This window comes from Rattus norvegicus, chromosome 6, assembly GCF_021556685.1.
Source record: "Rattus norvegicus strain SHRSP/BbbUtx chromosome 6, alternate assembly SHRSP_T2T, whole genome shotgun sequence".
Taxonomy (NCBI): domain Eukaryota; kingdom Metazoa; phylum Chordata; class Mammalia; order Rodentia; family Muridae; genus Rattus; species Rattus norvegicus.
Genome location: NC_141539.1, coordinates 103,278,141 through 103,294,489, shown reverse-complemented (window position 1 = coordinate 103,294,489; position 16,349 = coordinate 103,278,141). Strand labels below are relative to the sequence as shown.

The following is a 16,349-nucleotide window of genomic DNA, read 5'->3' as shown; positions in this document are numbered from 1 at the left end:
ACAAGAGTGGCGGGGGCGGAGTTAAAACCGTTGTTTACAAATGTAAACAATGATAAATTAGAATGCATAGTAAATGTATTGCAGGGCTGGGGTTGCTTACAAAACAGCTCTTGGCTGCCATGCACAAGGCCATGGGTTGGATTCTCAACACGGCCAAAGTAGATCGATAAATGTATAAACGAAGAAATGTTTTGCAAAAATCTATACCCGTTAGCTAAGCCTTTTAAAGTTGGAGTGGTTTTGTTGCGGAAAGTTGTTCTTTCACCATGTTAAGAGCATTTCTCTTGGTTGTTGCGCTCTCCATGGTTGTGGTGCTCATTCTACCTGAAGGAAAGCATTTGGAAAATGAGGTCTATTTTTTTTTTTTTTGGTTCTTTTTTTTCCGGAACTGGGGATCGAATCCAGGGCCTTGCGCTTCCTAGGCAAGCACTCTACCACTGAGCTAAATCCCCAACCCCGAAAATGAGGTCTATTAACATTCATCATGGCATTATTTACTCATATAATTGTAAGACTAATGATAGCATTGATACAAAGTTTTAAATTGCTGTTTTAGAAAATAAGGAAAAAATTTAAATTTGTAGTGGTAGACATTTTTTTCCTATTAAAAGCTTTTGTTCTATAGTGGAAAAACTCATTTCAGAATTACATGTAAACAAAAATTTTTTAAATTTTGAGTGCCTACAGAAATGAATCTCAATCATTTGAAAGAAGTGGGATGGGGTTGGGGATTTAGCTCAGTGGTAGAGCCCTTGCCTAGCAAGCGCAAGGTCCCCAGCTCCGAGAAAAAAAAAAAAAAAGAAAAAGAAAAAAAAGAAAGAAGTGGGATGATAAACCAACTCCATATAGGTACACTATGCAAACATATAGTCCACAAAATAGTTGTGTAGTTAAAAACAAAAACGAAAAAAAAAAACGCCCAAGATGTAAAGGTGGGGGCTCAGCAATTCAGGCAGGATGAATAATATACAGGCTGAAACAGGAGGCAAGAAAGGAAAAATTGCAAGCATGTCTAGGTTAGGTCTAAACTAGAGGAATCCTGTTAAATTTGAATTTTAGTACACAGTAAATTTTAGTTCACGTTCCATGTAAAATTTGAGAAACCGATAATTATTCATTGCTTAGCTGAAATTCAAATCTATCTTTTAAAAAAAATGAAAACCCCACTTCAGACATTTTGCTCCTCTCCTGAGCACTTAGAATGAGCAGGCGGGATCATTGTCACCCATTAAAACTGTCTTAATGAGGATGCAATTTGCTTTTTAAATTTTTAACTAAATTCATGTTTAGGGGGAAAAACTAACTTTATTCTTCCTGTCTAAACTTCTGTAAGATTTTATGGAAAACAGAAAAAAAGATCTCAAATTAGTTTCATCACCCATTAATATACCCATTAATATATCTTTAAATGTTTGAAGGGTTCAGGTTGCCTCAAAGCTTATAGAATACTTAAGAGCAATGCTTTGGTGAAAGATCCAGATTTGAGCTAGTTGTGGTTTCAGCCTCTGCCTCCCAAAATTTTAGCCATCAGGAGGAGAAATTAAAGAAGGGAAGAAAAGGAGAAAGGTGAGAACAGAGGATTAGCGAGTAAATGGGTTCCCAGGCATATTGGTTTTCCACTTCCCTGAGCTTCAATGTCAATTAGGAATGTAACACAGTATCTGGCCTTCAGGTTCTTCTAAGGAGAACCTTCTGGAGAGCTCAAAGAAATGCTAAGAGCCTTGGATATGGGGGAATGGTGGTCAAAATCAAGTATGGGATCCCAGTTACATTATTACCGAAGATTATTGCTAAAGACAAATCATCTGAATTTAGAGATTTCTTAGTGCCTGTGCTCTCTGTGACAGGTGATCAGCGAAGGTCACAAACTGCAGTCTTGCCACAGCACAAGTAATCGGGGAGGGCTGACACAAACCCTGAGCTGAATTCTAAGTAAACCCTTTCACATGTGCCATATCTCTGTGGGGTAGGGGAAGGAAAGACTTATCCTAGAGTGTGAACAACAGAAACACTTTCTTGTATATCAGATGACCAGATGCCCGGAGCTTCAGGGAATTCCCCAAATAGGGATTTGCTTGAACTGTAACAAAGTCTCTATTTATTTGCCGACAAAATAGAAGGCACCATTAACTCAGCCAGGCAGCACAATGAACAGGGGACAAAGGATTCTTGGCCAAGAGCATGGAGCAAAACTTCCTTCTGTTTGGAAAGACCTGAGATGGAAAGACCTGTATCTGCTTGATTTGCCAAAGAGGTGTGTCCAAAATTACGAGCCACCTTCCTCTAAGCCAAGTCTAAGTAACTCAATTCTTTTGAAACTAGAGGAACCAGAACACTGTCCAAAAGGACTATTGAGTACTCGACCTTCAAGTAGTCCCTGTGTCCAACTTATTTTTACTTCAGTGCCCTAATTGCCTGATTTATTTGTAGTAGAGAGAAAAGGTGTTAGGCAAGAATTATGGAGGAAGTAGGCAATTGCTTTCGTTTTTTGTTTCTTTGTTCAGAATGGGGTGAACTAATTCAGGGAGGGTAATAATAATAGTTAAGGGTTGCACAACGGAACACCGTGTTTAATCTTTAATCAAGACTGCCAGTAATACATCTTGATGCCATATAACACGACACAACACATCGATAGGTTGTTTTTTCATTTGGTTTATAAATGTGGCACATTTTGTCCTCGGGGTAATAGAAAGCCAGTCGTCTCCTACATCATTTCACATTTCCCGAATCACCATTTGTTATGGACGTGGCTTAGATGTGGTTGGTGCCACCTACCGGACTAAATACATAATTACAGGCCTTCCAACCCATTTGTAAACATTCTCTAAAAACAGCCTCAGGGGCCGTGATTCTTCTTTGGGAGGAGGACACTATAGAGTTAAGTTTAGAGTCCCATCATAATTTTTAGGCCTGGAAGAGACATAAGAAATCAAACTTTAATACCACCATTGTGTCGTTCAGCCTAGAACCCAAGCTTTAACTACGGACACAGAAACCCGGTTTTCTGAGTTTGCTTCTTGTTCCGTATTGCAGATCTTACAAAGCCGTTACAAGGGTTACACTTAGCGAGAGGCCATTAAAGTGCCTGTTACGTGTGCTGGCTGTAAATATGAGACAGAGGAAAAACTTGAATCAAGTAACTTGCCCACGTGGTGTAAGGGCCACAGCACGAATATCTGACTCCAGAGCCATGTTTTCCCATTGAAATAAAACGTCTCAAGGTTTGGCATTGAAATACTTTTAGGTGACACCTATAATGAATTTAAGAGATGTTATAACATGACTTTAAATCCTGTAAATCACAGTGGAAAGTTATTTTGAATTGAACTCTCAACCCAGGGTGACTTGGCCTCAGTACCTGGCTCCCTGACTACCCTCTCCAAGCTCCGTACTTGATAGAACCGAGGAGAAAGTTTAAAGTTAATTCCTGTTTCTTTAAAATTCTCTTGTCTTGTTAACCTTACTTTCCAAGAGTGATAAAACAGGCCTCAGGCTTGACCATCTTTCTAGAACTCGTTTTTCTATTTCATTATTGTTAAACTTACTTGTGAAAACTATATTGTTTCTTCACTTAGTAACACAAATTTCGCGGCCGAGCGCGGTAGGTAGCTTGTGATACTGACTCCTCGGAGGCTGAGGTAGGAGGAGGATCACTGTAAGTTTGGGGTCAAGAGGAACCACATCGTCAGTTCCAGACTAGCTTAGGCTATGGAGTGAGATCCTTATTTGGTTTAACTGGTTTTGTGTTCAGTAAATGTATGAATGAGACTAAAGGCCACCTGAGCAGCAGAAGGGAATGAACAGTAAGAGGCAGCGTCCAGAGGAGTTGAGAAAATCGTGCACAAGTCCCCGTCGATAATCCTGTATTCTAACCATTCTCCCGTTGTCTTAGTTCATTTTCTGTCCTGAGAAAACCATTCCGACCAAAAGCAACTTAGGGAAGAAAGGGCTTACACGTCCTAATGTCAGTCCATCATGAAGGGAAGTTAGAGCAGGAGTTCAAGGCAGGAGCTTGGAGGTAGGAATTAAAGCCAAAACCATGGGAGAAAATTGCTTACTGGCTTACTCAGCCCGTTTTTTTTTTTTTTTTTGTTTTGTTTTGTTTTTTGTTTTTTTTTTTTAAATAACCCAAGGCTACCAGCCCAGGGGTGGTACTGTCACAGAAGAGTGGGCCCTCCCAAATCAGCCATTAATAAAGAAAATGCCCCTAAAAGACTTGTCGATAGGCCAATTTGAGGGAAACATTTTTCTCTGAGGCTTCCTTCTCCCAGATAATTCTATCTTGTATATCAAATTGACAAAAAACAAACAAACAAACAAACAAACAAAAAACTAACAGCACGCCCATGATGAGAACTAGCATGTGTTTTTTTTAAATAATAATAAAAAACTAGAGTTTATCAACAAGTCAACATAGCAAAATCAATGACTGTTGGGTTTCAGATCCATTTGGGCTCAAATAAAACAAAAGATTTTTGAGTATGTGTAGGCATATATGCAGTCAGTAAAACATGGCATCAGCGGATCTCTCCTGCCCATGGCTGTGGTAATGTGTAGTGGCTGAACACTATACAAACCTATTACTTTGTTTGCTAAGAGTGAAGGAGAATGGAACAAAAGTATAGACCTGTGGGCTGCCGCAGTTGAAACTGATTCAGTGCTCTCCGTGTGTGTAGAGGGGTCTCCTGAGGCACTCAAACAGAATGGATTCACTAATGAGGGGCTGACTCAAATCTGAAATTTAAAGAACTGTTCCCTTACTCTATGGATCCTTAGAGATGATCTTTGGCTAATTTTCAATACCATAAAAACAGAGCCTTCTGTTTTCCTCATACTACTTCTTTGTCTTTTAATTTTTGTATATTAATGACTTAATGCCTCCAGGTTCTTTCTATCCAACTTCCTGCTGTCCTATTCTCAAAATATATGTAGAAAGAAAAATATGTGTGGAATTCTGCCTGAGTATATATAGACGATCCAGTTTTCTCGGTGTTCCTAACTTTATCTATTAACAAAGATTGAATGCCGCATGCCTGGACCAGGTTGTACTAAGTTGCTCCATTCTGTTAAATATTTTTTTATAATAATGACCTGTTCACATATTGTGTCAAGGAACAGATAAGAAGCAGTCTAGGGAATTTAGATATTCTGGAAATACTGAAAATATTGACTACTGTTATTCCCCAGTGAAGTCCTGTCCCGTTCTGAAAGCCTGGGGAAGAAATCACTCCAAGGCCTCAGGAACATGAGCATTTATATGTGTCCTAATCAAATGGTTAATTGTCACTTCCTGGACACTGACAACCCAGTTTCCAATGGATTCCAGGAACACGTTTATAACCCACCTCGACTAAATAGCCCTTCTCTCATACGTTATTCCGCTTCTGACTGACTTATTTTGCATTCTCTTCAGCTTGCTCAAGATCAAATTAACAGCTGACAATTAGATCTTATGTGTTGTGTGCAGTGTTTGTAAGGCAGTCAAGCTCTCTAGGACCCAGACTGAGAAGAAGTTAAATCCATAGTTACTAATGCTGGTAGAACATTGCCATTCTTGGAGTAGGATCTCTACAACAGGCCCCTTTTAGAAATATAGACTTCAGTGGTCAAGGAAGAAATAAAGAAAGAAATTAAAAACTTTTTAGAATTTAATGAAAATGAAAGTACAACATACTCAAACTTATGGGACACAATGAAAGCTGTGCTAAGAGGAAAACTCATAGCGCTGAGTGCCTGCAGAAAGAAACAGGAAAGAGCATATGTCAGCAGCTTGACAGCACACCTAAAAGCTCTAGAACAAAAAGAAGCAAATACACCCAGGAGGAGTAGAAGGCAGGAAATAATCAAACTCAGAGCTGAAATCAACCAAGTAGAAACAAAAAGGACCATAGAAAGAATCAACAGAACCAAAAGTTGGTTCTTTGAGAAAATCAACAAGATAGATAAACCCTTAGCCAGACTAACGAGAGGACACAGAGAGTGCGTCGAAATTAACAAAATCAGAAATGAAAAGGGAGACATAACTACAGATTCAGAGGAAATTCAAAAAAATCATCAGATCCTACTATAAAAACCTATATTCAACAAAACTTGAAAATCTTCAGGAAATGGACAATTTCCTAGACAGATACCAGGTATCGAAGTTAAATCAGGAACAGATAAACCAGTTAAACAACCCCATAACTCCTAAGGAAATAGAAGCAGTCATTAAAGGTCTCCCAACCAAAAAGAGCCAAGGTCCAGACGGGTTTAGTGCAGAATTCTATCAAACCTTCATAGAAGACCTCATACCAATATTATCCAAACTATTCCACAAAATTGAAACAGATGGATCACTACCGAACTCCTTCTATGAAGCCACAATTACTCTTATACCTAAACCACACAAAGACCCAACAAAGAAAGAGAACTTCAGACCAAATTCCCTTATGAATATCGACGCAAAAATACTCAATAAAATTCTGGCAAACCGAATTCAAGAGCACATCAAAACAATCATCCACCATGATCAAGTAGGCTTCATCCCAGGCATGCAGGGATGGTTTAATATACAGAAAACCATCAACGTGATCCATTATATAAACAAACTGAAAGAACAGAACCACATGATCATTTCATTAGATGGTGAGAAAGCATTTGACAAAATTCAACACCTCTTCATGATAAAAGTCCTGGAAAGAATAGGAATTCAAGGCCCATACCTAAACATAGTAAAAGCCATATACAGCAAACCAGTTGCTAACATTAAACTAAATGGAGAGAAACTTGAAGCAATCCCACTGAAATCAGGGACTAGACAAGGCTGCCCACTCTCTCCCTACTTATTCAATATAGTTCGTGAAGTTCTAGCCAGAGCAATCAGACAAGAAAAGGAGATCAAGGGGATACAGATTGGAAAAGAAGAGGTCAAAATATCACTATTTGCAGATGATATGATAGTATATTTAAGTGATCCCAAAAGTTCCACCAGAGAACTACTAAAGCTGATAAACAACTTCAGCAAAGTGGCTGGGTATAAAATTTACTCAAATAAATCAGTTGCCTTCCTCTATACAAAAGAGAAACAAGCCGAGAAAGAAATTAGGGAAACGACACCCTTCATAATAGACCCAAATAATATAAAGTACCTCGGTGTGACTTTAACCAAGCAAGTAAAAGATCGGTACAATAAGAACTTCAAGACACTGAGGAAAGAAATTGAAGAAGACCTCAGAAGATGGAAAGATCTCCCATGCTCATGGATTGGCAGGATTAATATAGTAAAAATGGCCATTTTACCAAAAGCAATCTACAGATTCAATGCAATCCCCATCAAAATACCAATCCAATTCTTCAAAGAGTTAGACAGAACAATTTGCAAATTCATCTGGAATAACAAAAAACCCAGGATAGCTAAAGCTATCCTCAACAACAAAAGGACTTCAGGGGGAATCACTATCCCTGAACTCAAGCAGTATTACAGAGCAATAGTGATAAAAACTGCATGGTATTGGTACAGAGACAGACAGATAGACCAATGGAATAGAATTGAAGACCCAGAAATGAACCCACACACCTATGGTCACTTGATTTTTGACAAAGGAGCCAAAACCATCCAATGGAAAAAAGATAGCATTTTCAGCAAATGGTGCTGGTTCAACTGGAGGGCAACATGTAGAAGAATGCAGATCGATCCATGCTTATCACCCTGTACAAAGCTTAAGTCCAAGTGGATCAAGGACCTCCACATCAAACCAGACACACTCAAACTAATAGAAGAAAAACTAGGGAAGCATCTGGAACACATGGGCACTGGAAAAAATTTCCTGAACAAAACACCAATGGCTTACGCTCTAAGATCAAGAATCGACAAATGGGATCTCATAAAACTGCAAAGCTTCTGTAAGGCAAAGGACACTGTGGTTAGGACAAAACGGCAACCAACAGATTGGGAAAAGATCTTTACCAATCCTACAACAGATAGAGGCCTTATATCCAAAATATACAAAGAACTCAAGAAGTTAGACCGCAGGGAAACAAATAACCCTATTAAAAAATGGGGTTCAGAGCTAAACAAAGAATTCACAGCTGAGGAATGCCGAATGGCTGAGAAACACCTAAAGAAATGTTCAACATCTTTAGTCATAAGGGAAATGCAAATCAAAACAACCCTGAGATTTCACCTCACACCAGTGAGAATGGCTAAGATCAAAAACTCAGGTGACAGCAGATGCTGGCGAGGATGTGGAGAAAGAGGAACACTCCTCCATTGTTGGTGGGATTGCAGACTGGTAAAACCATTCTGGAAATCAGTCTGGAGGTTCCTCAGAAAATTGGACATTGAACTGCCTGAGGATCCAGCTATACCTCTCTTGGGCATATACCCAAAAGATGCCTCAACATATAAAAGAGACACGTGCTCCACTATGTTCATCGCAGCCTTATTTATAATAGCCAGAAGCTGGAAAGAACCCAGATGCCCTTCAACAGAGGAATGGATACAGAAAATGTGGTACATCTACACAATGGAATATTACTCAGCTATCAAAAACAACGAGTTTATGAAATTCGTAGGCAAATGGTTGGAACCGGAAAATATCATCCTGAGTGAGCTAACCCAATCACAGAAAGACATACATGGTATGCACTCATTGATAAGTGGCTATTAGCCCAAATGCTTGAATTACCCTAGATCCCTAGAACAAACGAAACTCAAGACGGATGATCAAAATGGGAATGCTTCACTCCTTCTTTAAATGAGGAAAAAGAATACCCTTGGCAGGGAAGGGAGAGGCAAAGATTAAAACAGAGACTGAAGGAACACCCATTCAGAGCCTGCCCCACATGTGGCCCATACATATACAGCCACCCAATTAGACAAGATGGATGAAGCAAAGAAGTGCAGACTGACAGGAGCCGGATGTAGATCGCTCCTGAGAGACACAGCCAGAATACAGCAAATACAGAGGCGAATGCCAGCAGCAAACCACTGAACTGAGAATAGGACCCCCGTTGAAGGAATCAGAGAAAGAACTGGAAGAGCTTGAAGGGGCTCGAGACCCCATATGTACAACAATGCCAAGCAACCAGAGCTTCCAGGGACTAAGCCACTACCTAAAGACTATACATGGACTGACCCTGGACTCTGACCTCATAGGTAGCAATGAATATCCTAGTAAGAGCACCAGTGGAAGGGGAAGCCCTGGGTCCTGCTAAGACTGAACCCCCAGTGAACTAGACTGTGGGGGGGGAGGGCGGCAATGGGGGGAGGGTTGGGAGGGGAACACCCATAAGGAAGAGGAGGGGGGAGGGGGATGTTTGCCCGGAAACCGGGAAAGGGAATAACACTCGAAATGTATATAAGAAATACTCAAGTTAATAAAAAAAATAAAATAAAATAATCTTGAGAAGAAAAAAAAAGAAATATAGACTTCAGATTAATAGATTCTTGAAAATTTAAGAATCCTTTCCCTGCCCATCATAACCATGACTTTACTTTTTCCGAACTACTACGATTCTTCTATGAAACCACAAAATCTTTTTTTTTTTTTTTTTTGGTTCTTTTTTTCGGAGCTGGGGACCGAACCCAGGGCCTTGCGCTTCCTAGGTAAGCGCTCTACCACTGAGCTAAATCCCCAGCCCCGAAACCACAAAATCTTTAGGGGAAATCACTGACAGTCCCAGAAAAGTATCTGAATTGGTGAGTTCAGAGCCCTTACCAACTGTCTGTCTCCTACACCATCAGGTCTGAAACATCTGTCTAGTCCAATGTGATTTATGAGATCAATTCTAGTTCTCAGGGGTGAAGGTGGACAAGAAACTAATTTTTTTGAATGTTAACTATTATCATCTGTGTATCCTAAGGGTATGGTATATTACTTTATTTTTATGAAGGAAAACTTGATTTCTGCCACGGAGATTCTTTACCTTAGAACAATAGCTTTTGAATCCACCATTAATAATAATCGTGAAGTTTTTTATCTGTATCACATTTAACTTACCACCTTGTGCCAGACTCTGTGGTGCTCACTGTTAAATAATGGCACCTTCTATGTTAACAAACAAAACAAACCCTCAAACTATGCGCCTATGATACTCTACCCACCCTGAGGCCTCAGAAGCTTCAAAGCTTCTTGCTTTGTCTCAAAATCGTGTTGTAGGTACAGGGATAACTCGAAGTCATTGGTCTTCTCGTAGTTCCTCAGGGCTTCAATTTTCACCTCAATCACTTTGTCATGAAAGCCCTTCCAAAAGAGGGCATTTTCCAACGCCTATAACACTGACTTTTCTAAATGTACTATTACCTGGGTTTCTTTATAGAGATGTTAAAATAAAGCCCTCAGGTTTTGTCTTTTAGAGTTATGAAGATGGTATTTGTCCTTTTCCCATAATTAGAAGTAGCTCAGAATCAAAAGCATGGGAAGAAGTAGTTATTCAAAACTCTACAAAATTATCGAATATTGAGTATTTAAAAAATATTCAAAGTAAATCCAGAAATATGTGACTTCTGCTCTCACATAATTCAGTTCTTTTAGCAAACAATGAGGATGGGAGGATTGGCCTTAACACATTGCAGTTAAACGTTCTATTTGTATGAACAAACACATCCCATGACCAGCCCTGGAAAACCTTAGTACCTGAAGGATGTTGGGTTGCTCCTCATATTTGACCCATTTTATTTTCCTCTGTTGCTTTTCCTGATGGAAGAAAGATCTTCTGGGTGACAAAGTAAATTGAGATAAAAATCAGTTTTTTCAAGAGCCTGAAACAACCTTATACAAAATTATAGTACAGGTTCACTGTTGGGTTGGTTTTTATTTCACAGTCTTAATTGACCTTGCCATGTAATGCATTCTCTAAAGACTAAAGGGAATGAACACTTCATTTTCTGCGTATGATTTGCTTTGGAAAGATAGAATGGAGATGTTATACCTCTAAATAGATTTCCAAGGAAAATCAACAAGTGCTCAGTGTGTATGGAATTGTCATTGTTGGTATGGATTTTCTCACTTTAGGATAACGAACACGATTTTGCAGAAGCCTGTAATACCAGTCTAATGTAAATACGGTATCCTAAGGGTACCTGCATTATTTAGAGGTGTAACATATCTTAAGCAGATTAAAGATTAATATTTCAATTCCAAAAACCACTACTGCTCAGAATGATGGTCTACCTTCCGTATGTCTCCCACTTTGTCGATGTCTGGTTTCTCTGACTCACTCTTGACCTTCCAAAGTGATAAGGAGGATTTCTGAGCCTAATGGGAAAGATAAGAAATAAAGGGTTAGACAAGTCCAGATGGGAAAATACAGTGTTTTCGCAGACCAGAAATCAAATATACCCCAAAAGTCCAGATCCCCAAATTAGCCTTGATTATAGAAGGGCAGCTTCCAACAGTATGGCATCAACTTGTCTAACATTCTAGGTCCACTCACCTTCCCATCTTGCATGTCTGCCTTGGACTTTTTTGGTAATGCTTTCTGTTGACCACGGAGCTCTTCTGACTCAAATGTCTGTGGAGAGAGACATTTTGGCAAAGCTTTAAATTAGTGGTAATTATGAAGTCAAGGCCTTTGGCTCCTGCCAGTCAGCAATTTCTCAGGGCTCAAAATAGAAATCATGTACCTACCACAGGGATTCAAAATGGCTCCTTAATGTTCTTTATAGTAATAACTATTAAGTGGACCCATATAATATGCGACTGACAGCAAAGCTTCTCATTTTATTACTTACTCTCACCACTACAGTACAGTCCTTCCTGTTGAATCCTCACAAGTCTGGGGATTGTTCTTATCATCGATGAAATTGTGACATTGGCTCTCTTACAGAATTTAGTTAAACCGCTTGTTTATGGTAATACAGCTACAGAAATACAGGGAACTAGAGATAAAACCAGGTCTTTCTGACTCCAAGGCCTGTGTTGTTAGCCATTGTGAATACTGCTCTTGTCCATTTCTCCTTGTATAAAGGTTAAACATTACGTATAGAGACCAAAAATGAGTTAAAAATAATGTAATTAAAAGCATAAGCTGATACCTAACAGTATCATGACTGGGGCTGAATAAAAGAAAGTCGGGGAGGCTCTGTTTGACACAGAGAAAGCAAGGGCTTTTCTGAAGAGGTGACAGTTAAGCTGAGGTCTGAAGGATGAGAGTAAGTAATCATGAGAAAATGACTTTGTAGGCGGCAGTAAGTAAAGCAAGAGCGAAGACCTTCAGTTAAGAAAAGACAAGTTTGATATACAGCAAGGAGGCCCTTTGTGGTAGTTGTAGAGAGAGCAGGGGAGCGCTCGTGTCTCTGTGAGTTCCTATTGGGTTGGGAAGACCAACTGATGTCCTCCACCTCCACTGGTCTCACAGTCTTCTGTACAGATCCCTGAGCCTTGGGGATTTGAGAAGAGTTGGGGGAGGGGGAACACGATCAAAATATATAGTATTAAAAATAATAAAAATCCATGTCACAAGAAAGAAAGAAGGATGGAGAGAGAGGAAGACTTTTAAGATGGGTACAGACCAATTAAGTCACAGCAAGGTGAGCAGTAAAGGGTTTTCATCAGATAACTGAAATACGTTGAATGTTTTTAAAAATATGACTTTGTTGTGCAAATAGAGCATCTCTGGAAGCATGACGTGAAAAGCCGAATGTAAGGGGCCAGAGGAATGAGAGGGTTTGTTTGTTTGTTTGTTTGTTTTTGCATTATCTGTAGGACAGTACTTTTGAGAGGTCCTTAGAGGCACCTTGTTCCATAGCATCTCCAATTCCTTCCGAAGCATCTCGTTTTTCTTTTCCTATTAGAAGAGGAAGAATCAAACAAACAGATGTGTTTGTCTGACTGCTAAGTAAGTTAGAAGAAAAAACCAACTGTTTAATTAATGGTAGAAAAGGGATTTGCAGACATAATAAACCACAGAAGAAGGCAGTAAATAGGCCTTGCACGTCATACAGAAACTAAAATATGGTTTTGATGAGGATGACGATGATGGTGGTGGTGGTGATGGTGGTAAAAAAGTTATTTCAAACAATAACTTTTTATAGTGTTTATGAACTTTATCAGTAGAAATAAATTCTTAACTCTTAAGATGTTCTCATACGATAAGTCTCTTGAGGGCTTAGATCGTTAACTTCTAATATCTAAAGGTCTTTTACATTACTGACTTCAAAAAGAGCTACAACCCAAAACAAACCTTTTCTTTTGATAGGTGTTTTTAAATCCTTTAGAAATGACAAGAGTTAATATTCTTACATTCATCAACCACTAAGTGAAACCTTGTTTTTGTTTGTTTCGTTTTGAAGTCAAAAATGTAGATTCCACAGAGAAACTGTCTTGAAAAACCATAATAATAATAATAATAATAATAATAATAATAATAATAATAATAGTAATAATAATGACTTGCTAACTAGCCCCTGTTCTTTCCATCATCCAACCTGATTTCCTTAGCATCACCTTGGATTTTGTAGATACAGGAAGAGATCAAAAGATATACAGGTTTGAAGCATCAAAGACCAGAGATGAGTACTTGTTATTTCCATGTGACAACAGCGGTTCCAGAAGTTATGCCCTTAGTATATACTGATGACATCTCACCAGGTTCTGCTTCATCTCCTGGGCTTCCTTAATAAGCTCCTCGACTGAAGATTCATCACCTCCCCTCCCGGCCATGATCTGCCTCATGATCTGCAGACTAGAAGAAGAGAGAGAAACCATTGAATACATAGCCCTTTAAAAGGTAAACTTAATATCTGCAATCAGCCAGAGAGTATTCTTCCATGGAGATTCAACGAAGGAAGCTGAAAACGCAGGAATTAGAGAGGTCCTGAACACCGCAAGTGTCCCTGGGATGATTCCATTCCCAATTGACCTTAGTTGAGGGTATATACTCAGTAATGAATTCTGTGCTCTTTAATATTCAAAACTTAGGTCTCCAACAGCCAGTGAAAGTGCTTTCCACCCTCTGAAAAGAATGTTTTAGTGTGTATGACTTGAGGGAAGGAGTGTTTCTGCCTCTATATAGAAGAAATTGAAAGTTTTGACATCTTTCAAATTAATTCCAGAATTATTCCCTGTCACACATCTGTCTGCTTCCTTCTACCCCTGTGAGTATCCAAATATGAATTAGTATCAAGTCTGACTATGAGAAGGATACTATTTAAAGGCAGTCATTAGTTTATGTTTGTGTTACTGCTCTTTTTCCTCCCTGGATCTGAGTAGAATGCCAGATCTAACATGCTCTCTTGCTCCAAGAGGGGTCTATATTGCTGGATTACAAACAGCTGGTGTTTGACCGCTGAGTTTCATTCTCCTCAAGTCCGAGTTTCCTAAGTGCTAATGATGAGGGTATAGAAAGAAGACAGACCAACTGAAGTGATATTTCCTGTGATCAGAAAGGAAGCAGAGGCTTGGAAGTTTGTAGGAACAATTTCCCAGCAAAGATTTAAATTCTCACCTCCCTAACCCAAAGAGCTCCTAGACTCAGAAAGAAACCATCACCTTCCTGCTTAATATAGGAAGAGCAGGTGTTTACCCTAAAGTGATTCTACCAACACAAATAGCAAAAGCACCAGTGATCAGGATAATATCGATGTGGCTATGCTGTTAAAGGCGCTCACCTGTTTCTTGGGTGTGCAATATGGGAAGAGAAACTGTAGCTTGAGATGAGGGCCAAGTCATACTTAAAAACATTAAAATGAAGGGTTTCTATATGTCCTGCTTTTGCAGTGGGAAATTCTTTTTATTCTATTGGAGCTGATTGTCCAAATTTATAAATAAAACAAACCAGTAATACTTATTACTAATCCTATGGTGGTTGCGTTCTACGGACTTTCTACCTCAAAGAAACTGAACGGGGACCCTTACCTCCTCTGCTTTTCCTCCAAGTTAGCCATTAACTTCTGCAATAAGAGATTGTTCTTATCTTCCAGAGGTTTCAGCATCTCTAGAAGTTCCTGCTTCCTTAACTTTAAGTCCTCGTTCAATTCTTTCAAGTAGTTGTCATATGTTTTAGGATTCCTGTGAGGACAGATACAATGATCTATCCGTACCTTGGGCCTTCCCAGCCCTTCCCCCTCCCCCCCCCAGGCAGCTGCCATTTCGCTTCCCCTACTAGAGACTCACCTTTTTGAGGACAAACCAGATTCTGAAGAGTTTGCGCCACTTGTCATCTTGAAGGGAAACGCCTAACAATAAAGAGGCCTTCTGGAAACTATGTGCCTCCTTTCCCTGTGCAGTTAAGACAGCATTTTGGGGCTGTTGTTGTTAGAGCTCCTATTGCATTGGACTGATTTCAACTACAGCTGAGGTCACAATAGCACCAAGACCACAAAGTCAGCAGATACTTTTAAGTGGCATCAGCAACTGTTCAAACTGTACTGAAATTACCCTAACTACAATATTAACTCTTGTCTTAGGTTTAGCCAAGAACCCAAAGTTTTCTTCTGAAATCTTTGAATGAATAGGATAGAGTCACGGCGAGAGTGCTTACCTTATAAAATTACTGTTAGGTTAGAAAATGGCGATTTATTAAGAAGAACTCACTAACCCTATGGTAACAGACCTTTGTGCATGATAAAAGGATAAAAAGATAACATCACCCATTTCTGGGAGCTTGGGGAAGGAAAACACTTTTAACCAACATTTTTAAAAGGATAGAGGTTAAACTGGCAAATTCTATGATGTAATGGAGGAATGGTTGAACTGTTGTCACCCCCTACCCCCATCTTTAAAACTCCATCTGTCAGCTGGGTGTGGCGAGTCACTCCTATAATCCCAGCGCTAGGGAGGCAGAAGCAAAAAAGGATCAAAAGTTTAGGGCAGCCTTGTGCTATGTAGCAAGACTGTCTCTCAAAACTAGCCCAGCCAACACAAAACAACTTTGATATGATGTCAAGGGGAAAGTATTGGGCATGTAAGGAGATGATATAGTCTGGGAAGATCCAACACTGTCAGGTGTCTTCCCCAACCAGGTTCTTTTCTGGAAGGCTATCCTTCCTAAGCTCACCTCCACAGATCAGTTCTGACCCTGTTCCTCTACCTGCATCAGAACCACACATCTTCTGGATGCTTAAGATCAACTGCAGCCGAGACTCCTAGCAGTGTGTATGTGTGTGTGTAGAGGGGGTATGGGGGGATATAGATCTTGAAGTGTGACTTCCTGTAACCAGCAGGACTCCCAGTAATGGGATAAGACATCAGCCCACCCATAAAACTTTTGACCCAAAAAATGTGCCCTGCCTACTAGATGTGAAGGAAAAAAAGACAGAGCAGAAACTGAGGGAATGGCCAACCAATGACTGCCCCAAATTGAGACCTATCCCGTAGGCAAGAGCTAATCCTAGCATTATTAATGATACTCTCTTATGCTTGCAG

The 16,349-nt window shown here is 39.6% G+C and overlaps 1 protein-coding gene across 25 annotated transcripts in view; it reads right to left on the bottom strand.

Moving 5' to 3' along the window:
* The window catches only part of Ccdc196 (coiled-coil domain containing 196), a 132,890-nt gene that overhangs the window by 114,865 nt on the left and 1,676 nt on the right, over positions 1–16,349 (bottom strand). For 6 of the 25 annotated variants that reach the window (XR_015622094.1, XR_015622098.1, XR_015622095.1 and 3 more), the window contains exons 3-8: positions 15,099–15,203; positions 14,841–14,993; positions 13,572–13,668; positions 11,419–11,496; positions 11,157–11,240; positions 10,620–10,698 (exon numbers count right to left, since the gene is read on the bottom strand). Coding sequence is in view for 10 of the 25 variants with exons in the window: in XM_087554274.1 (XP_087410400.1) it covers positions 10,642–10,698; positions 11,157–11,240; positions 11,419–11,496; positions 13,572–13,668; positions 14,841–14,993; positions 15,099–15,145 (516 nt within the window). In the remaining 15 variants the exon portion in view is untranslated. 25 annotated transcript variants of the gene reach the window in all.